Source organism: Vicugna pacos, chromosome 1 (genome assembly GCF_048564905.1).
Source record: "Vicugna pacos chromosome 1, VicPac4, whole genome shotgun sequence".
Taxonomy (NCBI): domain Eukaryota; kingdom Metazoa; phylum Chordata; class Mammalia; order Artiodactyla; family Camelidae; genus Vicugna; species Vicugna pacos.
The window spans coordinates 32,172,863-32,199,734 of NC_132987.1; the positions used below are offsets into that span (position 1 = coordinate 32,172,863).

Sequence of the window (26,872 nt, forward strand, 5' to 3'; positions counted from 1 at the left end):
CTGATCATTACACTCTACCACTTTATCTGCCACAGGTTCGCATTTACCTTAGAACAAAGTTCAAAATCCTCTTTATGGTTTGAGACTCCATGTGGTTTGTAGCCCATGGTTATCCCTCAACCTCACTCTCTTTGTTCCAGTCATCCTTGACTTTTTTTTTTTCTCCCAGTTTCTGAAATGTACCATACTCTCAACTCTGTCCCTTTGAATGTACTGTAGTTTCTGATGGGGACTCTTCCCCTTCCAGAGTCTTCTATTCCCTTTTACAGGTCTCAGCTAAAATGCCAGATCCTTAGCAGCAAGAGAAGAGCTAGTTACCTGCAAGGGAACTTCCATAAGACCCCAGCTGACTTCTCAGCAGAAACTTTGAAGGTCAGAAGGGAGTGGCACCATGCATTCAGAGTTCTGAAAGGAAAAAACCTATAACCAAGAATACCCAGAAAGTTTATCATTCAGAATTGAAGTAGAGGTAAAGAATTTTACAGGCAAGCAGAAGTTAAAGAGTTCAGCACCACTAAACTGGCCTTAAAAGAAACTTTAAGGGGACGTTTTTAAGTGGAAAAGAAAAGTCTACAACAAGAGATAAGAAAATTACAAGAGGAAAAATCTCATTGGTAAAGGCAAACATACAGTAAAGTTAGTGGATCAACCATTATAAAGCTATTAGGAAGGTTAAAAGACAGAAGTAGTAAAATCATCTGTATCTACAATAAGTATTTAAGAAATACACAAAATAAAAAAGATGTAAAATATGACATCAAAAACACATCAGTGTCTCTGAAAGAACCCAGAGGGAAAGAACCAGAAGTTTTGTGTTTAATGCATCCTGCCTTATCTTTTTTATTACTATGTACAAAATTTTTTTTACACAAAGAAACTTAATGCTGTATTAATAAATTCACTGTGTATCTTCAAAAAAGGAAGTAGAAGAGGGAGGCTTATTAGAATGTGTTGAAACTTCAGAGATTATCAACTTAAATATAAATATAGTCACCTATAAATATAGATGGTTATATATGAACCTTACTGTAACCATAAACCAAAAATTTATAATGGATGCACACACACAAAAGAAACAAATACAAACTTAACACTAAAGATAGTCGTCAAATGAAAGGGGAAGACAGCATAAGAAGAAACAAACAAAAAGAACTATAGAAGCAACCAGAAAACAAGTAACAAAATGGTAGTAAGTACATATCTAGCAATAATTACTTTAAATATAAATGGACTAAATACTCCAATAAAAAGCCGTAGAGTTGCTGAAGGGAAAAAGATATTCCATTCAAATGGAAATGAAAAGAATGGTGGGGTAATAATGATTATGTCAGACAAAAGAGACTTTAAAACAAAGACTATAACAAGAGACCAAGAAGGATATTACATAATGATCAAGGAATCCAGCTATAAAGATATAACAGCTGTAAATATATATATGTACACAACACAGGAGCACCTAAATACATAAAGCAAATATTAGCAAACATAAAGGGAGAAATAGATGGTAATACAATAATAGTAGAGGACTTTAACACCTCACTTACATAATGAACAGATCATCCAGACAGAAAATTAATAAGGAAACACTGGCCTTAAATGACATATCAGGTAGATTTAATAGACCTATACACAACATTCCATCTAAAAACAACTGCACATGTAACACTCTCCAGGATAAATTATATGCTAGTCCAGAAAACAAGTCTCAATACATTTAAGAAGATTGAAATCATATAAAGCATCTTTTCTGACTAAAAAAGGTATGAGACTAAAATTAAATACAAGAAAAAAATGCAAAAAACACAAATGCTTGAATGCTAAAAAATATGCTACTGAATAACCAATGAGTCATTGAAAAAATCAAAGAGGTAATCAGGAAATACCTGAACACAAATGAAAATCAGAACAGTCCAAAATTTATCAAATGCAGTAAAGCACTTCTTAGAAAGAAGTTTATAGCATTACAGGCCTCCCTCAAGAAACAAGAGAATTCTCGAACAATCTAATCTTATACCTAAAGGAACTAGAAAAAGAAGGAAAAACAAAACTCAAATTTAGTAGAAGGAAAGAAATAATAAGGTTAGAGTAAAAATAAGTGAAATATAAACTGAAAATAACAATAGAAAAGATTAATGACAGTAAGAGTCAGTTCCTTAAAAAGATAAGCAAGATTGACAAACCTTTATAGCCAGACTCATCATGAAAAAAAGAGAAAGTCCAACCACTAAAATCAGAAATGAAAGAGAAATTACAAGAGATACCACAGAAAAAGAAAGGATTGTAAGAGATTACTATGAAAAATTATACACCAATAAACTGGACAACCTAGAAGAAATGGGTAAATTTATAGAAATATATATATATAATATCCCAAGACTAAACCAGAAAGATATATAAAATAAGAACATATCAATTTCTAGTAATGAAATTGAATCAGTAATAAAAACAGTCCCCCAAAACAAAAGTCTAGGACCAGATATCTTCATAGATGAATGCTAACAAACATTTAAAGAAGAATTGACACCTATCCCTCTCAAATTATTTCCAAAAACTGAAGAAGAAGGAATGCTTCTGAATTCATTCTTTGAGGCCAGCCTGATCCCAAAACCAAAGATCACATACAAAAAGAAATTACAGGCCAGTATCACTGATGAACATAGATGCAAAAATCCTCAACAAAATATTAGCAAACCAAATTTAACAATACATTAAAAGGATCATACACCATGATCAAGTGGGATTTATCCCAGAGATGTGAGGATTGTTCAGTATTCTCAAATCAATCAATGTGATATACCATATTAACAAATTGTACAGTAAAAATCATATGATTATTTCAATAGATGCAGGAAAAGCTTTTGACAGAACTTAACATCCATTTATGATAAAAACTCTCTAGAAAGTGGGATAAAAACCTCAACATAATAAAGGTCATATATGACAGACTTACAGTCCACATCATACTTAATGCTGAAAAGCTGAAAACTTTTCCTCTAAGATCAGGGACAGGACAAGGATGCCCACCCTCACCACTTTTATTCAACACAATATTGGAAGTCCTAGCCAAAGCAATCAGACAAGAAAATGAAACAAAAAGAATCCTAACTGGAAAGGAAGAAGTAAAACTGTCACTGTTTGCAGATGATGTGATGCTATATATAGAAAATCCTAAAGATGCCATCAAAAAACTGTTAGAACTGCTTAATGAATTCAGTAAATTTGCAGGACACAAAATTAACATGAAATTTTCTGCATTTCTATGTACTAACAATGAACTATCAGAAGGAGAAATTAAGAAATATTTCAGTATGTGTGTGTGTGTGTGTGTGTGTGTGTGTATTTGTGTTGATGTGTGTCTCGTTTCTTCTGTATTCACTTATCTATTGATGGGTACTTACATTGCTTCCATACCTTGGCAATTGTAAATAATGCTGCTATGAACATTGGAGTGCATGTATTTTTGAATTAATGTTTTTGTTTTCTTCAGATATATTCCCAGGAGTGGAATTGCTGGATCTACTTTTAATTTTTTGAGGAAATTCTATACTGTTTTCCATAGTGGCTACACCAATTGACATTCCTACCAACAGTGTGCAGATGTTTACTTTTCTCCACAACCTTGCCAGTATTTGTTATTTGTTATCTTTTTGATAATAGTTGTTCTGACAGGTATGAGGTGATATCTCATTGTGGTTTTGATTTGCATTTCCCTGATGATTAGTTATGTTGAGCACCTTTGCATGTGTCTTTTGGCCATCTGTATATCTTCTTTGGAAAAATATCTTTTTGGATACTCTGCCCATTTTTTAACTGGGTTGTTTGTTCTTTGTGTATTTTGGATATTAATCCTTAACTAGATATATCATTTGCAAATATCTTCTCCCATTAAGTAAATGGTCTTTTTGTTTTGTTGATCATTTGCTTCATTGTGTAAAAGCTTTTAAGTTTCATGTTGTGCTATTTGTTTGTTTTTAATCTTTTAATCTGTGTGTGTCTTTATATTTAAAGAAGGTTTGTAACAGACTATGTAGTTTATTTGTTTTTATTTTTTGTGGGTTTTTTTTTTGGATTCACTGTGATAATCTCTGTCTTTTAATTGGTGTACTTAGACCTTTGCCACTCACAGTGATTATTGATATAGTTGAATTAATTTCTACCATATTTGTATTGCTCTTTACTTATTGCCCTTGTTCTTTGTTCTTTTTTTCTTTTACTTTTTCCCTGTCTTTTCTGTTTTTAATTCAACATTTTATATGATTCACTTTTCTTTTTTTGGCATATACATTATACTTTTTTTTCTTTTTTGCTTTTTCAGTGGTTGCTCTAGCATTTGCAGTATACGTTTACAACTAATCCAAATTCACTTTCAAATAACACTATACCACTACATTAATAGTGAGCCTCTGTACTGTGAACCTCACAAGGTTTCTCACCTCCACCCATGTCCACCCCCAACGCCCAGCCCTTATTTGGGACAGGATGGCTAGAGTGACCTGGAGTTGGGTATTCCCCTTTGCAAGGCCTGTTAGGCTCTGATAATACCTCAGTAGGTTAGGTTCTGGTTAACTAGTTCCCCATGGGTGCAGATATTGTTAAGAAGAACAGAGTGCTCTGGCATATTCATTTTCTCCCCCCTCTGCTAGAATCAGAAGGGGATTTTTATTTAATATCTACTATGGGAACCTGGTTGAGTTCCCAGAGGTAAATCGCAAGTATTATGGAGGCAGCACTATGACTAGGTTCCTCTCAGAGTTGTCCACAGTGAGCCTTCAGCAATTTGTCATTTACAGGTCAGGTTTTCTTATCCTCAGTAATTGTTCTTGAATAATATTAAACTGGAACTATCCTAGGACTTATGATTAATCTTGGGAAAGTAACTTATCTATATATGTTAAAAAGTTTATAATTTTGATATAGATTTAAATTAGTATGAAACTTTCTGAAGCCATTCTCATTTTTGTGTGTTTGCACATGTTTTTTTTTTCCTAGCCAAAATAAACTACCCATTTCATTTCTTTTTTGTGATTAGATTATTTTGATTCTTCAAGGTCCTTCGTTTTTATTATGTTACCTGCATTTGCTCCAGCCCATAATAATCTCTTTTTGATATCATGTAGCACTTATATTTTCTAACAGTTTAGCAGTTGAGTAGGTACTGTCTTATTTTGTACTTTTGTTTGTTCTTAAGTCTTTCCTTTTTGATATGTCAAAATCCTTGAGGGCAGTAATTATCTTTATCTTTCCCTGTATCACCCAGAAGACCCAGCACCTAGTGGTGGGCACATGGAAGGTGTGTGCTAATTTGCTGAGTGATTGAAACATGTGATTATTAATCATGAAGCAAACATTTTCATATTACATTTCATTTTAGTTTTACCACAGTATCTAACATAGAAGTGTTTACACACCTCCTGGAAGGTGCTCAGGCTTATGGGTTGTTGTGTATTAAAAATGATATTCATGTCAAGAATGGAGAAATGGAACAGTGTTTCTCTTACTGCCACCTCTGTTTTCTATTAACAATAAATGCATGTAGGCCTCTAAATGACTGTCTGCCATGAATTGCATCATTTACACTGGCTTTTAATATGCCTCCTGGCATTTCAGTTTCTGTTCTCAGCAGGCAACCTCACTCATGCTGAATCCTCTAATATTTGTACCCAGATAAATGCTTATATTGCTGTGAAAGATATTCTCACCTTGCCTCTACATGGTTTCAGATGAATGTCAATGACACATTGGAAAGTGCATCATTCAAATATAATTTAAAATACTGAATCATAACAATTTCCTAGAATTTATATTCCATTTTCTGTTAATGAACATGAGTTTTTATATTGAGTTTTGTCACTTGTATATGATTAGTCCTGGGTTTTGTCATCGTCTGCTCTTGGAAGAAGAGGGATGTGTTTTACCTGCTGCAAGCCAGCAGGTACACTGTGGAATGCCTGTGCCTGAGCTCAGAAAAAGGGGCAGAGAAACAGGAAAAGCTGAAAATGATTTATAACATTTGCTTTGCCCAAGTTGGGGATGAAGTGTAGCAGGGAGGCTGGGGATGGAAAATGCATATTTAAATGTATTAGCTTTTAATCAAAGCTCAGAGGAGAAAAAATTTTCACTTTGTAATAATAAATTTTTTGTATGTCAATAATTATGTTGATGAACTTAACAAATTTCTTTTTAAAGCTTTTTTTTTTGTCTTCAGGACCCTTTTTGTTCAAAGACTTATACTGTACATGAGATAAAGGTAAAAGAAAATCACATTTATATTCATGTGGAACATTCTTTTCCAAATTGTATATTAGTAAAATAATAGATTGGTTCTTTTTTTTCAGGGAATAAGGCTTCATATTTAGAAACATGTATTTATAAATATTGTGAATTTTTTTAGATGTTTTGTGTGGTCAACAGAATCGTAGCTTTGAATTTGTAATTCTCTATCTAAAAACATGGGAATGATTACTTTATACATTTTGCTTTATTGGTATATTAATGAAAGTCCCTGATTATTGCTCAGGAGAGAGGACTCACACAGCAACTCATATAATTATGTAAGTTTTAATCCTAATGTTGATCTAATTTAGAATCATTTTTTATCTATTAGAGTTTTTTTTAAATTAATGGAACATAATTATTGTGGTGAGGTTCTGGGATCAGGGTAATCCTTCTGCCCCTCTTCTTGCCATTTGAAAAAATCTATAGACAAAGATGTAGGTTAACTCATTCATTTATTCATGAATGACTCATCATTTTCTAATTTTTTCCAGGTGGTATATCTTGAGAAAGATATTTGAATATTCATTCATGTGTATTTTGCATCATTCTATTATTATTTTGACAAACTCAAGAGAGTTTTTCAGTCTGTATCCTGTCATTAACATGCAAATATTGTTCTGATAACAGTGGGCATAATGATACAATCAAGGAATAAAAAGAGTCTTCATTTTCAATATGTTATTCTGTCCAATAGGCGGTCTAAGTTTATGTAGCTTTTCACTATGACTAATGAAACTATCCAACTGAATGTAATTGCATCAGAGATGGTCAAATAAGGTGGTAGAGTTACGAGTGGGGAGGGGATTAGGATAGGGAAGGGACAGAAGAGTAAAACAAAGCAGTTGGTCAACACTTAGGTTAAAAAGCAAATGTACAGTTGGAAGGTAGTATTTGTGGCCAGTCTTAACACCAGAATATATCTCAGACTCAAGCTTAGACTGGAAGTACACCATTGCCAAGTAGAATAACTAGTGCCAGATCTACAACACTCACTAAGCCATACATAGATAGGTGTGTGATTGAAGTTTTCCTTATTCTTTTGTTAATAACTTCGGTTTTGTAAAATAAATAATTTTGTGAAATGAAGTTAATAGCTTTCTTCTGATATTAAGCCAGAAGATTTTGAAGAGGCACAGGAGAGAAACAAAAATAAAAGGACTGAAAATGCCTAGTTAGAGTGTCCAGCAGATCTGGGGGGCTGCTAATCTGAGGAAGAAGATAGCTAATAAATGTGCTGTGTTCTATTGTTCCTTTCCTTTTGCTTAGATTTATTTGTTTTCTCTTTCTCTAATTCTTTGCTTTTAGCCCGTGTTTATTTTTTTAAGTTGTGTCTGTTAAAAGCAGCATTTTCTTGGAGTATTTTCCAACATTGTTCTTCTGTGTCAGACTTTATCTAATGTTTTTGGGTCTTTCTCGCCAACATCACATTTCAAACAAGCCTATCTTTTTTTTTTTTAACTTAATGAAAAACTAATTAGAATATGAGCTGAAAACATGTTATGTGTATGCCTTTGACAAAAGAAACATTAGTATAACCTGTTTTATAGCTCTTACTTTCTAAAATGGAAAGTTTATTTTCTTGTGAATGTTAAATCCTAGATTTTCTTTATTAATCTTGTTTTCTTTGGCTAGATATATTATTCCTCGTATCTTAATATCTAGAAGAATAGATTATAATATTCTCTATTTCCTATCATTTTTAGAGGAAAAAAACTTGGCTATTAAAGTAAAACAAAATTGTCAATCAGTTAGAAGCCAGTCATCTAGTACCTCACTTACACTATATTATTGGCCTGGGATTTTATGCTGTTGTGTGAGGAAGCCACAACTAGAGAGCTTTCTAGGGTTGATAGCAAGAATTACACTAAAAAAAAATTTGTGTCACATAGTTATTAGTATTTTTTTTGTTGTTGCAGTAGAAAAAATAGCAACACCAACAACTATCCTTGTGCCTCTTTCCTTCAGTGCCTTTCTTTCTTTTGCCCAAATCTGAGGCCAATTTGGAGGGAGTTAGAAGGAGATGAAAGAGATTTGCAGTGGAAGCTAGAATATTAAGTGCTTTGGCAAGCATTTTGATTTCTCTCTCAGGAGGAAAGGAGCAGCATGCCAAATTCTTACTACGCAGAAAGACACTGACTAACGGGCTAATTCTGAAAATATTTTATGTGCATGAAAACAAAGGTTTATGAGAATTACCACTAAACTCTTTCCCTCTGTGAACCCCTGGGTTTTGTGAGGGGATTAAAAAAACATTTATTCGGGAGTATGTGTAAAGTTAATCTTCTGCCTAACTTTCCTTCATGTGCATAACATTTGTGGATTTCAGCTGCTGCTCAGTTCTCTTTGTTGTAAGGCCATTTCCAACTCCTCAGTTGCTGTCAATCGCCATTAAGTATCAATTTAATCAAGGCAGAAATCAAAGTACAACAAGCATATAAAACTCATCTTCTAAAGTGATATGCAAATAAATAATCAAAAGTGCAAAATTAAAGTATGGTCTACTCCACATTGGTACCAGAATGAGAGACAAGCTGCATGGGTTCAAATTCCGGCTCGGTCCTTGCTGGTTATGTGGCCTTGTTCAGTTTGCTTACCTCTTTGCCTCGCCATTTCCTTAACTGTCAGATGGGGCTGATAATGGATCAACCTCGTAGGAATATTGTGATGTTTCATGTAAATTATTAAGCACAGTGTCTGGCACTTGGTAAATGCTCAGTAGAGTTCTTTATTATTTTTGTTGTTATTGTTGTTGTTGTTATAAAAGTTTTCTGAACTGTAGGAAAATATGATTTTGAAAAACATTTTAACATCAATAAAATAGCAACATATAAGGTAGCATGCTGAATTCATTTATTTACATGCCAAAATGAGGAGAAGTAAAATCTGAGAAGTTATATTGCAATGTAATTGACCCAGTATATATTGTATGACCTAAAAATTCAGCATTGTTTGGCAAGAGTGATCTAAATTACTAAATATTGAGATGAGAGAATGTCTAATAAATGCTCAGTTTTAATTCACTGAAGTATATATAAGTAATAAAATCAGGACGACAATGCATTGTATGATTTAATACTTCACCAATTTGATTTAATAAACTCTCAAATCTAATGTTTTACTTTTTAATTATTTCCAAATGTAACAATTCACACTTAAGTACTTTTCTGAAGTTTGTTACTGGTTATTACATTAATATTTCCATCATAAATAATGCAGACAAACTTCAGCCCAGTCTTTTGTTCCACCTATTAGAAATTCTCTGTTAGTATATTTGGAATCAGTTACATTGTGATATTGCAGTATGTTTACCAGGCAACTCAGATGTCTTTATGCTGTTAGTTGAGATTAGCATTATCAGCTTACCCTAAGAAAATGAGCAGTTATTTTCTAAAAGCCGTGCTTCTTTTTAACAAAGAAGACTTCAGTATTTATGGGAAGCTAGATAAGCATCTTTATATTTATTTACACTCTGACACTCCTGGAGAATTTTTTTTTAATTATACAAGATTCAGGAATACAGCATTACATTTCAACATCTGTATATACTACACAGTGATTATCACCACAAATCTGGTGACCATCAGTCACCATACAGTTGACCCCCTTCACTTATTTTGCCCACTGCACAACCTCTTTCCCCTCTGGTCACCACTAATCTGTTTTCTGTACCTATGAGGTATTTTTTGTTTTATTTTGTGTTTTGTTTTGTTTTATATTCCACATCTGAGTGAAATTATAAGTATTTGTCTTTGTCTAACTTTTTTCACTTAGCATAATGCCCTCAAGATCTATTCATATTGTCACAAATGGCAGGATTTCACTCTTTTTAATGGCTAAGTAGTACTCCATGTGTCTATATACCATAATTTCTTTATCCATTCATCAGTGGACACTTTGGTTGTTTCCATATCTTGGCTGTTGTAAATAATGCTGTAGTGAACATAGCGGTGTGTATATCTTTTTGAATGAGTGTTTTTGTTATCCTTTGGATAAATACCCAAAAATGGAATAGCTGGGTCTTATGGTGGTTCTGCTCTTAATTTTTTGAGGACTCTCTATACTGTTTTCCATAGTGGATGCACCAATTTATAGTCTCATCAAAAGAGTACGAGGGTTTCCTTTTCTCTGCATCCTCTCCAACATTTGTTATCCCTTGTCTTTTTGATAATAGCCATTCTGACTGGTGTGAAGTGATGTCTTATGGTTTTGATTTGCATTTCCCTGATGATTAGTGATGTTGATCACCTACTTTTCCATATACCTACTGGTAATTTGTATGTCTCTTTTGGAAAAATGTCTGTTCAAGTCACTTGTGTATTTATAAGTCAGGTTATTTGTTTTTTTGATGTTAAGCTGTATGATTTGTTTTTTTGATGTTAAGCTGTATGAGTACCTTATATATTTTGGATATTAACCTCTTATTGGATATATGGTTTGCAAATATTTTCTCTCAGTCCATAGGTTGGTTTTTCATTTTGATGATGGTTTCCTTGACTGTGCAGAAGCTTTTTTAGTTTAAGGTAGTCCCATTTGTTTATTTTTGCTTTTGTTTCCCTTGCCTTTGGAGTCAGATCCACGAAAACTTGGCTACCACCAATGCAGTGAGGTTACCACCTATGTTTTCTTCTAGGAATTTTATGATTTCAGGTTTTACATTCAAATTTTTAATTCATTTTTATTTAAATTTTATGTATGGTGTAAGATAGTAATCCAGTTTCATTCTTTTGCATGTGGCTCTCCAGTTTTCCCAACACCATTTATTGCAGAGACTGTCCTTTCTCTATTGCATGTTCTTTGTTCCCTTGTTGTGAACTAATTGTCCATATATGTATGGGTTTATTTCTGAGCTCTTAATTCTGTTCCATTGATCTATGTTTCTGTTTTTGTGCCAGTATCATACTATTTTGATTACTTTAGCTTTGTCGTATAGTTTGAAATCAGGGAGCATGATACCTCCAGCTTCATTCAGGAGAATTTTAATTTTGAGAAATAAATCCAAGATTACCAAAGGATAAGAAAAAAGTATATACTTTTGCCTTTGGGGTTATATGATTCCATATTCAATAAATTATAAATACTACAAGACAGGCCCAATACTACTTAGTTTCTAAGAATGGAAGAATTGAAGGGTTTATGAATCTTTTTAATCTGGATAAGGGAAGGAAGGACTTAAAGGGCTAACAAGGGAGAAACATAACATTATCATTTCATGACATGTGACATAAGATTAAGTCTCAGTGAGGGTCAATCTGATGAGCCAGGTTGTCATCTGAGAGACCAATAAGAATAAATTGCACTTATCACCTTCCAGAACTCAACTGAGCATGGCTCGATTTCTTACGATAAGTACATAGATTATTAGAAGAGACTGGACGTGGGATTACACCCATCGATTGGGTAGAGCAGGTGCTAAGGAAAACAGCCTCAGCCTTATGTACCGTATAGATGTTGTCTTTTACTACCTACTTTCCTTCCATACTCAGCCTTGACTTTCTAAAAGCATTGATGTGTTGGACAAGAAGTTAACAAGAGAAGTTCAATACGAAGTACTGGTAACTAATAAGTTGCCCCATCTGATAGTAGGACTTATGTTGGGGAATCCAAAAGTTGATTTAATCACTCAGAGGCAGAGAAAGTGAATTGTAAGACTGTGATCCTGGCCTGGAAAGAGAATAAGGATCTAGTGTTAGATGAGATTACCAATAGAAGACAAGATTATAAGAAACCAAGATAGAAGTTTGTTTATTAACAGAGCATAAAAAAATTCAGCAACAAGAATGAATTGATGCAGAAAGTTGGATAAGGCTGTTGAACTCAGGCCTGGAGACAGAATTGGTGTCCTAAGATGCAGGAGAGAGGAGAAAGGAGAAAGGCATAAGGGCAGGAGGTCGAGTCTCTAAGTGGGGAAATCATATGGCAGTTGTTGTGAGGTAGAATATGCACGGATTGATGCTGTCAATCAATGAGAGCATCTATAAGTTGAGTTTTATAGGATAAACAAGATTTAAAGGAGAGGACTCAATGGGAGGACAGACTGACAGACAGACAAAATATTCCTGGGCCTGAGTCTCTATGGAAGTTTCTTAGGTGACTTCTGGTAGAGCGATCTTTCAAAAATGCCAATCTGATTCCTGCCTCAGATCCTCCAGGGGCGCCGTAGCACTGAGGGAATGTGCACTTTCCATAACCTGGCTCATGTGATCTTCAGTTGGCCCTCAATCATAGTTACTCCACAGGAAGCACTAAGAATTAACCAGAATATGCCATCTTCTCTCAAGCTTCTCTGCTTTGGCTAATGCCCTTCTGAAATTCCTTGCTGAAATTCCTCTGCCCCACGTTGACCCTAACTCATCCTTTACCGTTCTAACTTCCTTGACTGAATTCTCCTCTGTGCTCTCATAAAATTCTATGCATGCCTGCAGTTAGAGTATTTACCTTAAGTGCCGGTTGACCAATCAACCAGTCTTCCGAATTAGCTGAAGTTCTTTGATGAATGAATAAATGAATAGATGAGACTCTGAGTGGAGAGAATTATTGCTAAGATTTCGTCTGGTTTGATGGTCAGCTTGTTTGAAGCGCCTCAGGCCTACTAATGCTAGCTTCCTGTTTGCAGTGAAGGAACTATCCAAAAACTTTCAAGAGGTCTTCCTTAGCTGGCTTCTGTTTCTCAATAGAGCCCTTTGTGGGGATACTGGAGCCTTGTAAGGTCAGGTTATATAGGGGAATCTCTGTTACTGAGGGGCTCTGGAATTCTAACTATGCCTTTGCTGTCAGGGGAGGTTTCAGGTTCTATATTTTGGGGAGTGGAGAAGTCTAAAAGGAATAATGTAGTTTCTGTCTTCAAGACACTGATGGAGGAATGGCACTGGAAAAACCTACCCTGGCTGTAATTTTTAATCCATGGATCTTGAAGTCCATGGTGTGGGCTACTTGGGAAATATGTGAAGATCAGATAGGTCAGACTTTGTGAATCTGACAATGTGACAAATTGTGAGTATGAGAATATACTGTTCATTAGCTCCTTTCATGTGTCTTTTGGATTGGCCTTACTGATCTTTAAACAAGAAAAATACTAATATTCAGCTTCACCAAGATAATAAGAATACCGTCTTTAGGTGTGGTACCATCAATCTCTCATAGTCAAAGAAATTGTCTGGGTCTGGGGTAGAAAATTGGTTTTGGGGTAGTGAAAGTGCCCCAGTTGCCCTCTCCAGGTTAGGGAAAGGATGGGGCACATTAGCCTGCCCAAGGAGTCTACCAAGTTGAAAGCAGTGGGCCAAGGTGAATTTAAAGGTGAAGTAAAGAGCCTGGAGCCAGAAACCAGTTTGATTTTCCAGAAAATGTGTAGGACAGAGCCTGAGACAACCACTGAAATGGTATGTAGGAGAGGGAAGTCTTTAATTGGCCAGACTCCATTGTGGGCAGGGGACCCTCCGCAGCGGGCAGCTTATGGACCAGATGTGAGTCCTCTTCAGGACTCACTAGGAAAGGAGGAGTCCCTATTCTTGTTGGGAGTATCTGCTATCCGCTTGACTTTCTGCTTTTTGTTTATACATTCTGATACCCTATTGAAATGAATACCACTTTAAATAAAGGTAATCACATAGAATGGTTATTAAATTAATACTGAAAATAGAGCATTATTCCTTAAAGTGTGTTCCAAGGTATTCCTGTGAAATGTTATCAAAAAAGTATACTATGGTCAAATTTTAAGTTTGGAATAGATAAACAAATTTATACTGTATAGGGGAAATATATTCAAGATCTTGTAGTAGCTCACAGTGAAAAAGAATATGGAAATGAATATATGTATATTCATGTGTGACTGAAAAATTGTGCTGTACACCAGAAATTGACACAACATTGTAAATTGACTATAACTCAATAAAAAATAAAAACAAAAACAAACAAAATTTTAAGTTTGGAATATGCTCTATGTCAATCTTTTCTTGGTGATTCACTTTACACATTAGCATAGTAAAAGCTCTGAGAAGTCATACAGTAAAGAAACCTGTTATTTCCAATCTTAGCTTATTGCAAAACCATTTTTGGAACGTGTGGTGGGGGCTTACTGTGGAATACACCTTGACAACACTAAAGTAGGGGTTAATAAAACATTTGATATGGCAAAGAAATTGCTAAAAATCAGGTAAAAATCCCTGGAGCTAGGATACCTCAAAAGGTTTAAATCAGAACATCTATGAAGCATGTTGCTTTGGGCCTTTTGCATAGGTGGTACTGGGTCATTTCTTTCTGCTGTTCTTATTGTTTTTTGTTAATAGGAAAAGAGCCGAAAAAGGCCTGTTCCTGCCAGCTTTGTGAGAGCCAAGTTGCTGTCAGTAGGATAGATATCAGCTAATCTTTCAACTAAGGAATCACTGCAGTTTCTGGAGGAGTCATGGTTTTTCCTTGCCTTGAAGGAATATAATTTTATATATTATATTCTGGGGTAGAAATATAAATTTAGATTTTTCTCTATGGTTTTATCATTCTCACTCTCTCTCTTTCCATAGATAGAGATATATTTTTTTATTTTTCAAAATTAAAATAGAATTCATTCTACAGAATTCCTGAAGTGAATGGCAGACAACCACTTTTCATAATTTTCAGAGAAAAAATATTTGAGGTAGCCAAAGGCTCATTCAGTTCGGCATTAAATGGCTTCTAAAGGCATCTAAAATCCAGCTAGTAAATTTTAGAATTAGGCAGAATGGCAAATCAAATGATTATGGAGCAAGACAGGTATACAGAATAAGTGAGTGAAACAGGCTGGATGTGAGCTATAGTGAATGGAAATGTGCATGCTCATTAAATGAAGCAGCAGCTCCAGAAGATTGTTTTCTGGGGGAATGTGGGCTTGTTTTTTCTGTATTACTTGATTTTTACAGAAGGGCAGAGTATCTGAATCTCTAAGTAAAATCTCTCAAATTTTAAGTTGGTGCTCATAAAAAAAAATTCACTTTGCAAGTCAAATAATACATGTTCAGGGACTAGTTCAACTTCTAAAATAGGCAAATATCAGAATGTACACAGCAGAATTCAGAAAGTCTTCATCCCAGCCTAGTTCCAGATTCTGTCTATCATTGAACGTTTTACAGAGACACGAGTGTAACTATGTTCCTAGCCAACCCCATAACTGACATGTCTTTTGTGAACCTTATAAGCATCTGCTTAAAATTAATTTGAGACCACATTGCCGTTATTTGATGATCTTAAAAAGTCACATTACGTTTCCTCATGGCATTGCATTAGGAAACTTTCAGTTTAAGGTTATAGGATTTCAGTTAGAAAACATTTAGTAAAACACTGACAGCAAAAAAATTGGCCTAAAGTAAAATAGTTTTCTTAACTGCAAGAATATTTTGACTATTATATTTTTATGTGATTGAATAATTTTTAGTTGGAGATTCATTTTATAACTTTATTGACAGGCATTAATTTCAATTTTGAATCAATACTACTTAAATTTTTTTTTCTTATTTTCTTATTCTCTTTGAATGGTGAAATGAAGAGCATATGTAATATGTTGAAAAGTTTTGGGGGGCATTTAAAATGTCACTTCAGTATTAATGAAATTCTTTGAGTGACCTTTGATGTGGAAGTAATCACAATAACTCACTTTTTTCCCCTTGATTATTAAATATTTTGAGAAGGAAATGGAAGTCTTTCTAACAAATTTTACTGTGTTCCCTCCATTACACTTGGCCTACCTCCTCCCTCTTTTCTTCTCCTTGCCTGTTTGTAACAGCATTTATGGTGCAATTAGAGACTTTTCTAATCATAAAGTTCTTCACGCTTTCCAGGACACAAAAAGCAGCTGATTACTTGACTCTCTCTGCCCTTTCTCATCTGCCTTCTTCCTTTACCATTTTTATTACACTGGAATGTAACTGTCTTCCTTTTTTACTGTCTTCCAAATGTAACTATGAGTCACTTGAGGACAGGGTACCATTCCATTATTTCCAAATTAATGAATGTCTGATGTGGTATCACACACATAGTGGGCATGTAATGCACATTTTTAAGTGAATGCCTTTCATCTTTCTTTTTTCTCCTTAGTGTAATTACAGTCTTATCAGAAAATATAAATAGTGACCTGAAGCTGTCGCATATTCTCTTTTCCTTTTATTGAAGCAAAGTTACTATTGTTTCAAACCTAAAAATGGGAAGAAAAGGAAACTTTAAACTTTAAAGATTCTTTGAACATCTTAAAGTTGTGTGTGTTGTTTCTAGCAGCTCACGTATAGTGCTCCTGAATCTCTTCAAAGAAAAATAGGTATATATATAGGCTGGTGTTTAAAAACAACTAATGTAATCTAATGATACTTTGTGGTGCATTAGCAAATGTGTTATAGTGTTTCATTTGTACTAATTTTTTTCATTGATTCAAACATTAACTTATGAATAATTTGCTGATCTATTATGTATAAGAAAAACTAACTCTCTTATTTTTGCTATACACATTACGGAATGTTTGGAAAGTAATGAAAAAGATTGCCTTTGAAATTACTTCCTATGATAACTGCTACTAACTTTTTGGAGTCAGTTTCTTCTTTTAAAATGTGTTCATTATATTATTCCCCAAAACTTTAAAAATCACATTTAAAAAAAAGTATATTTTAAGGAGAAAAAGGGATTGAGAAACTGAGATTTCACCATCATAATGTTATTTTTCTGTAAGAATTTTAATAAAAGTTTTTAATAATCTTTTATAGCTGTTCTACTATTGCAAGGTAAACATAACAAATAAATGTAGTTTAGCTAAGGAACACATACTTAAATATCACTGACGAGGACATCTTGAACAGCATGTAAGACTGTACTGAAACTGGGTTTCTAGGAATTGTTATACATGTCATAACCACTAACAGTAAAGAAAAAAGGCGGCCAACTGAGCAGCCAGCCCCTTACACAGAGACGCTGTGTGTTCCTGTATTTGGAGAACAACATACTTTATCCCTTTGCACAAGGTGCTAATACCTCTGGAGATCAGCTTTTCACTAATAAGCAGTCTTCAGAATGCGAATCATGTTCCCTGTTAACCTATTGAGTGATATCCAGTTTATGTTGTAAAATCTTTTATAGTCAAAGACATGTCTGAATTATTTTGATTGTGTATATATATATATATAGTTTAAAAAACATTTAACTATGCAATCTGATATTCTGATTTTTAAAAATCCAACACTATAATGTAAGCATTTTCCATGTTGTTATACACACCCACTATAAAATTATTTTTAATAACTAATATTGCATTGAGTAAATTAATTAATCATTTCCTTAATAAACGTTTGTATTACTTCTCAAAATTTTGCTACTGCAAATTACTGTGGTGATTGGCTTTCTTCAAAGCCAAAGCAAACAAAGTTTCCTATATTAAGACTTGTTTCCTAAGGCTTGATCCCAGCAGTGGAATTCCTCGACCAAAGGATATGGATATTTTAACGCGTAGTTTCAAAAATGCATTACGAAAACATTTTATAGAAATTTATACTTCCACAAACGATGTAAGAGAATGCTGTGTCATTGTAATTTGCCAGGATCAGATACACTCGTTTTTGTTAAATCTTTGTTACATTAAAATTTATTAGATTGAAATATTGTTTTAATTTACATTTCTCTAAATTTTAGTGATGTACGTTTTTTAGTTTTTTACTCAGAATATTTTTCTCTGAATTGCCTATTTATTGTCATTTGCTTATTTAACTACATTTTTTATTCTTAAGGATTGGTGGAAAGCATTCAGTCTTCAAACACCTGTTATTTAGGACTCGAACTAGTGTGAACAAAAAGTGTTTCATAGATCACAGATTTCAAGGAAAATTTGAAGAGTCAGAAGACCTGTGAAGCTAGGCATCAGGAATAACCTGACCAGAGGACATGACCACCCCTAAGATTTTCATTTTTGCCTTTCATTCTGCTTTTCTTTGCATGTTGGCTTAATTCTCCTAAACTGCTGATTAGCTTTCTTAACTTAAAGGGAAAGCTGTTGCCTACAATGCCTAAGTTTTACTTCTTACATCTACTGCCGCCTGAGAGGGAGTGCCTGTTGTTTTCTCAGGTCCCAAGAAAATAATCCTAGGAAAGACCTCCGACACAGTTTGAGGAAGGTGGTTCATCCACTTAGCCACTGGGGTTGGGTCATAGAACATGGAAACTTCTGTGGCAGTTATATGAATGATTGGATCTGCAAGAGTGGGGTAGAAAGAACCAATTCTTTGCATAAAGGGTTGATGATTCGTAAAAGAAAGGGAATTATATTAGGTGGACAAAACAGTAGATAACTACTACATGAAAAAGAGAAAATATCCAAGGATTTTGTATTCTTTTTCATCCTTTAATCAACAGAAAAATATTTATCAATGCCTACTATGCTGCCAGAACTGGGAGAGGACAATTAGGGAAGTAAGAAACATAAGTTCTTGCATTAAACAATAAATAATGTAATTTTTATTAAGAGTATCTTAAAATGACATAGCAATATTTAAAAGTGTGATTTTATTAAGAGCACTTTAAAACAATGGAGATTTCAGTTTTTCTCTAAATTGTCTTCTTTCCCTTTGCCTTCAAAAAAATACAGTAAAATTATTTGCCTCCATTTTATGAAGTATATACATCAACCCTAAAATACAGAATTGTGTGTTTGGTTTTTTATTGTTAGGATTAAGATTTTTCACTTCTGCTTCTGCTCTAGTAAAGCTTAAGATTATCATATTTAGTCAAAGGAAGCTCTATTACTTTAATAGACTGTCTACATATTAAAGAGAGCAGGAGGGAAATTAGTGAATAATCAAAGACTGAGTAATGCTCAAATGAGGTTAATTACATGAGGTTAATTTAACACGCAATGTTGATGCCGTCCAGTGCAAGGTACCATTCTCTCATCTTGTTGGAAGAAGGTGGGGAGAGACAGAGACAGAGGGGAGAAGAGAGAGGAGGGAATGAATATGAATGTGTGGTATCACAGTCAAGCAATGGCTTATTATTATTAGATCAGGTAATACTCCATATCCTTAATCCAACAAGGCAGGCACCTTTTAGAAGGAGTCAAACTATTGAGTACATTGATGACATACAGGGTAAGGATGCTTCAGGATAAAATTAAAACTACCTTAGTGAAAGGATATATTTTAGTAACTAAGGTAGAACTTCTGTAGGATGATATAAATATCATGCTAATTTTTTAAAAAAGCAATAGAATACCACTCAAGAGGAAATTGTTTGTATTCACAAATAATTTTGTTTTAAATATTGCTACTGTTCTATACACTTGTATGTTAGTGACATTTCTAGTCCTGTGCGTTCTTCTGTTCATATTTTTGAAGTTGCCGTAAGTCCTGATAATAGGCAAAGAAGTTTGGTTTCTGCCTTTAGGGTTTCACAAAGTGCTAATGACTTTTCTCTGCAAAATAAGATTTTTTTTCTAGTTTTATTGGACTACCAATACCATGCTGTCTTGAATACTGCAGCTCTTTAGTATTGTCTGAAGTCTGGGAGAGTTATTCCTCCAGCCTCTTTCTTCAGTAATGCTTTGGAAATTCTAGGCCTTTTGTGGTTCCATATAAATTTTATTATGATTTGTTCTAGTTCTGTGAAATATGTCCTGGGTAATTTGATAGAGATTGCATTAAATCTGTAGCTTGCCTTGGGCAGTATGACCATTTTAACAATATTGATTCTTCCAATCCAGGAGCATGGAATATCTTTCCATTTTTTTGAAGTCTTCTTTAATTTCTTTCATCAATAGTTTATAGTTTTCCATGTGTAAGTCTTTCACCTCCTTGGTTAGATTTATTCCTACATATTTTATTACTTTGGGTGCTATTTTAAAGGGGATTGTTTCTTTGCTTTCTTTTTCTGTTGATTTAAAGTATTTTCCTTTAGAATCTTTTTATTATGAATATTAATAGATGATCTAAATGAAAATAACTAAGAAGAGACAATAATACCTTTCCCATTTTTTTTACAACTCTGTATTCTTACCACAATCCACTTTAATCAAGTTGGCTAAGAGAAAAACTAGAAAATAGATAAGGGTAATAAATGTGTTGTCATCATGATTGCGTTTGGCAAGAGGGTTATAGCACAAGTCGTCTAACTCCTCGTACCGGACTCTGTCCGCTAGAACATGCTGTTAGTCCCACTGTTTTCAGGAACACCCTCTGACTAGACAACAGCATGTCCTCACATCAATCAGCATAGAGCTCAAAGTCTGTGCAGAATTATGACTCTTAGAGAAAGCTGTGTGCTTGCACAGTACATACTGTATTATAATATTTTGTGAATTATCTAATTTCATAAAGTTGATATAATACATACAGTAAAAGTGAACATTAGTGCCTTTCAGGCATGTCATTTTTAACCATATCAGTTTGATTTGAAAGACATGAAGCAGAGTTAGCAAAGCCAAAACAGAATGGACTAATGTGACCTAACTTCTCAGGGGTATTGTCAGAGGGTTTGAGATGCTATTTATATGTAACATTCATTTGGGGATTATAGCAAAATAAGTGATATTGGAAAGTGTTTTAATGTGTATTTTTTAATTATGAAAAGGAAGCTTTTGTAAAAAATAGGCTTAGAATTCTTTTCTAGGTAAATCTTAATTGTTGGAGTGGGCTTTTTTATTTATTTTATTTTTTATACATTTTTAAAGGTTACGTTCCACTTAGTTATTATAAGATATTGGCTATATTCCTTGTGTTTCATTAAGGAATGTTTAATACAAATTTAATTTAATCTAACAATATACTATATAAGCTTAAATTTCCTTCTAATATTTCTGGATTTTTTTCCCCATATTTATCAACCTTAGATGTACTTAAACACACATAATGAGATTGAGTAGGTATTTTTAAAATTCTAATTTTATTTTTTATAAATTGTTACTGAAGTGTAAACATATATAAGAGAAAAATGCACAAGTAATACATGTACAGATAAATTAAATTTCACAAAGTGAACTTCCCATGTAATCAGCACCCTGATCATGAACCTGAACATTAACATCCTCTCAAGAGCTCTCTTGTACTTCTCTTACTATCACCCACCCAAAGGAATCTACTAATCTTGACTTACACCACCATCGATTAATCTTGCCTATTTTTGAACTTTATATAAATGGAATCATATGGTGTGTGTTCTTTTATCTGGTTTCCTTCACTCACCATTATATTTGTGAGATGCATCCATCTTGTCGTGTGTAGCTGCTGTTCATTCTTATTGCTGTTTGGCTTTCCATGGGATGAACATACCACAATGGATTTATCTGTTCTACTGTGGATGGGCATTGGGTTATTTCCAAACTGCCATGAATAATAGTGTGCATGCCTTGGTTAATATATGAGCACATTTTTCTGTTGGGTATGTACCAGGTGTGGAAATTCTGGGGCATAATATTATGCATATGGCCAGGTTTAGTAGATCATACTATTTATTCAAAATAGTTATGTTAACTTATATTCCCACTAGGAGTGTTTGAAAACTCTTGTAAATTACAACTTGCTTTTCTTTTTCCTTCTTATTAAGTCTTGGTATTCTTTCCATGCTAGGACATAGATATCTATTTCATTAAAAAATTTTTTTGTATAATATTCCATAGGAACACAAGTTACTTAATGTTCTTCTAATATTGACCATGAAGGTGTTTCTTTTTATTTTTGCTATATAAAAATTGCATAACTTCCAAAATCTAATATGCACCCACCTTTTTACACCGTAATTTATAATACAGATGTATTTGACATGTACACATTATTCATTGTATATGTACAAGTGATTCTTTTTTTAAACTTTTTATTTTGAAATAATTTTAGACTCACTGAAAGTTCCAAAAGTAGTACAGAGAGTTCCCATATACCCAGCTTCCCCTAATGTTAACACCTTTCACAACTATAGTACAATTATAAAAACTAAAAAATTGACATTGGTATAATACTATTAACTAACCTACAGAATTTATTTGATTTGATCAGTTTTGCCACTAACGCCTTCTTTTCCAGTCCAGGACTCAATCTGGAATCACAGAGTGCATTTAGAGCATTTATCTTTTTAGTCTTCCTTGATCTGTGACAGTTCCTCAGTCTTTGTCTTTCATGACCTGTGGTTTTTGAAGAGTACTGGTCAGTTATTTTGTAGAATCCCTTCAGTTTGGGTTTGTCTTATGTTTATTTGTAACCATATAGAGATTATTCATTTTTGGCAAGAATACCACAGAAGTAACGTGCCCTTCTCTGTGTATCATGTCAGAGTATATATGATGCCAATATGTCTTATTATGGATGATGTTCACCTTAACTGCTTGGCTAAGGTGGTGTTTGGCAGGTTCCTCCATCATAAAATTATTATTTTTTTCCTTTGAAATGAATAAATATCTTAGGGTAGAAACTTTGAAAATATTTAAATATTCTGTTTCTTCTCAAACTTTCACCTACTTTTTTAGCAGCTATCAATAGATTTTGCTTACAACAGTTAATTACTATGCTCTTACTAATGCTGTTTTCTTTTCTTCATTCCTTCCACATTTGTTAATTGGAATTTCTCTGTACAGAAGAGCTGTTCCTTCTCTTTCATTTATTTAACTATTTAATTATTTATTAATATCAATATGGACTCATTCACTTTTCTTTTGTGGGTCATGATCCAATATAGTTTTTTATTTTGTTGCTCAGTTGTTCCAGTTTTGCCTGATTGGTGCTCCTTCAGGTGGCACCTGTGCTCTTTCAACGTGCCTCCATCTTCTTTTGAGCTTTTCCTTACTTTCTGGCACCACAAAATGTCCTAGGCTCACCTTAAATTTTCCCTATGCCACCCCTGGAATCAACCAGTTCTCTAAGATGCCCTGATTTCTTTTGTTGGGGAATAGTGCTTAGACACCAAGATATGGGCTTTGGGTGTGCTCATTGCTCCTGGGGTTGCCTTGCTCCAGAACATTCATTGTTTTTTGTCATTTGTGCCTTTCTTTCTCTTGGATCATGACATTCAGAATACCCATTTACTGTTTTCTAAAATTGAGTATTTAAAGCTATAAATTTTCTTCTAAATGCTTTGATAGATAGTGTTTCCATTATCATTTATTTCTAAATAATTTTTAGTTCAACTTTTATTTCCTCTTTGGCCCAAAGTTTATTAGATGTATGTTGAAGTTTCCACATCTGCAGTTCATTTTCATGTAATTTTATTGTGGGCAATGAATGTGGGTAGAAGATTTTTTTCTTTTTAAGACTATATTAAAATTTCAATTGTGGCTGATTACATGGTCAATTTTTATGGTTATACCATATGTTTGGAAGACCTTATTATTAGATATAAGTTCCAATTATGGTCATACATAAGCTTGTTAATAATGTTATTCAAATCCTCAATATTTTTGACTATTTTTCATGTCATTGTAACCATTCCATTTCTGTGAGAAATGTGTTAATTAATACCTCTCACTATGATTATTAATTTGTTCTCATTAGATTTTTAACAGATTTTTTAAAATATAATTTGAAGCTATGTTTTGGGTATACAAAGGTTCATGATTAGTATTTTTTCTTGGTGGATTGGGCTTTTTATCAAAATAAAAGTGTTGTTCCATTTAATATCTTGCTAGTTATTAATATTACTGTATATATTTTATCATTTTTAAAGCATCTATTCAGGTATATATTTTCTTAAATTTTTTTCCCCTACATTCCTCTGTTGATTTTTTTTTGGAGGGGGGAGTAATGAGGTTTATTTATTTATTATTATTTTTTAATGGAGGTACTGGTGATTGAACCCAGGACCTTGTGCATGCTAAGCAGGTGCTCTACCACTGAGCTGTACCCTCCCCTTGATTTTTTTTTTTTAAAGATGTGACTCCTGAAAACATTTGGTTGATTTGTTTCTCTTAGTATGCTTAAGGAAATACTTGTCAGTGTACATAGTGGGGCTAAAAATAGTAGGATTCATTAAAAATGTTTTAAAGTTGCATTAGGCTTTCAGAACTTCACTCCCACTCTGCCATCCCAGAGTCTTCTACTTACCTTTCCCTGACTCTGGCAGTTGGCATAGGTGCTATCAAAACAGCTAGTTCCCCACCTGATTTCCCCACAGTGAAGCCCATCATTTAACAACTTCTGTACACCCACCCAGAAGCTTAGAGACAGTATTTCGGTACCTTATCCACTTACTTTTCTAAAGAGAAAATAGTGTAATAAATAACCCTTTAACACAGATTCAAAAATTACCAAGATTTTGTCGTATGTTTCATCTGTTCCTGTTGTTTTTTTTCTGAATTAATTCAACACAGCTCCAAGACAGCATGCTGTTTTCATCCCTATTTACTTCAGTGTGATGTACCATTTTCTTATATAACAACAATATTAGTATCCCAAAATTAATAGCAGTTCCTCAGTATTATCTAATTCCCAGTCCATATTCAAATTTCCTCAATTCTTAAAAAAGAAAAAAATGTTTGCAGTTTATTCATCTGACTCTTGCTCTATACAAGTCAGTATGTCGCATTTGATTGTCACTTTTCTTACTTCTTTTATCTAGAAAAGCCTCTCCCTGCTTTTCTCCCTGTGTCATCATGAACCTGTAAAAAATGGACCAGATATCCTTTAAATGCCCCATTCTTAAATATGAATGGATAATAAAGGATCTCCTGACTTTTGAGAGAAGCCTCAAATGTGAAAGACAAAAAGCAAAAAAGAGAAAAAAAAAATAAACCCAAAGGAAACAGAAGCAATGCAGTAAGCTGAAGAAAATTAAAAAAACATTATAATTGATATCCTCAAAACAATAATGAAGAAATTGTATCAATGAAACAAGAACAAGGGATAGTAAAAGAGGACCTTTTGGAGAATAAGTGAGAATTCTTGGTAGTTAAAATATAATAGCAGAAATGAACAATTTCACAGGCAGGATGGAAGATAATGAAAGTAGAACAAAATGTTAAAAGTGGTAAGATGGCAAAGAAAGGATAAGAAAATAAGATCTCTCTGGGAGTTCCCACATTCAAAATTATAGAAAGATGTTCCAGAAAGAAAACGGAAAAGATGGAGGGGAAGGAATCTTTATCCCTAGGGGGAAATTCTTGGAACTAAAAAACATGGGATTGGCTGATACAAACTACTATGTACAGAATAGATAAACAACAGGGTCTTACTATATAGCACAGAGAACTTGTAGTAGCCTGTAATGAAAAAGAATATATATATGTGTGTATATGTATGTGTATATATATATACATATATATACACACACACACACATATGTATAACTGAATCACTATGCTGTATACCGGAAACTAATACATTATAAATTAAAAAAAAATTTTAAACATCCATTTCCAAAGGAAATGCCATGTGCCCAGCATAGAGAATGACAAAAGACTGAAATAATGATGTATTGTGATATAAGAATACAAATTTAGGAATACAAAGTAAAAAGAGAACATTTTAAAACTTCTGAACTGTGATAGGGATGGGGTGGGGAGGACCAACATGTATACCATACAAAGAAGTAGGAATTAGAGTATCATTGGACTTCTCAGAAGCAGCAGTGGAAGTTAGGAAACAGTGGAGCAGAGACTGATTTTCTGGTGAAGAATACTTTCCTCATCTGTGATTATATATCCAGCCAGACTGTTCAGTCTGAAATAGAATAAAGATGCTTCTAGATATTCAAGGTCTCAGATTTACCTCCCATGCACAAAAAGCTCCTGGAGGATTTATTCCACCAAAAGGAATAAACCAAGGAGGAGGAAGACTTTAGCACCAGGATGCAGGAGATCCGACATGAGAGAAAGCTGAGGACAATTTCTGAATTGATAGGGAAAGGAAGTCCCAAGATGACAGTTGTGCAGTCAAACCAGAGCATAACCAGACAGGAGCTGGGGAACAGAGAGTTCTAGGAAGGCTGCCTCCTGGAAAAGAAATGGTATGGAAGGATTATCTGCTGTGTCTGAAGGTATTGAGAGAGGAGAATTACACTTCTGTCAGATTTGAAAGAAGTGATAGGTACACAGAAAACTAAGAAGGAAGAAAAGGAGATGGCCTTTAACCCAGGAATGGCAAAAAATTTGTACAAGAAAAGAAAGTGATCATGACATAATATATAGCCTACTAGTGAGGAACACTGGATAAAAAGATTGATTTAATTATATTGGGAGGATGAGGGAAGGAAGGCTCTGTGTGTGTGTGGATGTATAGGTGTATAGGTGTGTATAGGAGGTTTAATTCTTATTAGGACTGTGTTAGGAACTGCAGGTTACCTACCCCAACATACATTCTTCCTTCCACCTTAGTAAAAGAATTATGGACACATCTGGGGCTGATCTTTCCAGTTAAAAGACTACGTTTCTTAGCTTCACTTGCAGCTGTATACTGCCATGTGTCCTAGTTCAGCAGAAGTGTACAGTGGCACTTTCAGGAAGTCTCCTTGAAAGGGACAGAGGAGCCGCCTTCTCTGCTGCTGGTCTGGAGTGGGAAAGTAGTGGAATTTCTACCATTATCATGCATTGATCATGAGAATAACAGACACACACCAAAGATGGTAGACCAGAGAGTTGTAAGGATCCTGGGGCCCTGATGACACTCTAAAGCAATCATATCAGTATTGA

General features: G+C 34.0%; 1 protein-coding gene across 5 annotated transcripts in view; it reads left to right on the forward strand.

The window, feature by feature from the left end:
* LEKR1 (leucine, glutamate and lysine rich 1) overlaps positions 1-26,872 on the forward strand; it is a 192,324-nt gene that overhangs the window by 41,597 nt on the left and 123,855 nt on the right. Inside the window, exon 1 of one of the 5 annotated variants that reach the window (XM_072959706.1) lies at positions 24,815-25,001. The exons of the other annotated variants lie outside the window; for them this stretch is intronic. Coding sequence (XP_072815807.1) covers positions 24,997-25,001 — 5 coding nt within the window. The 5' untranslated portion in view covers positions 24,815-24,996. Of the gene's footprint in view, positions 1-24,814; positions 25,002-26,872 lie in introns of those variants that run through there. 5 annotated transcript variants of the gene reach the window in all.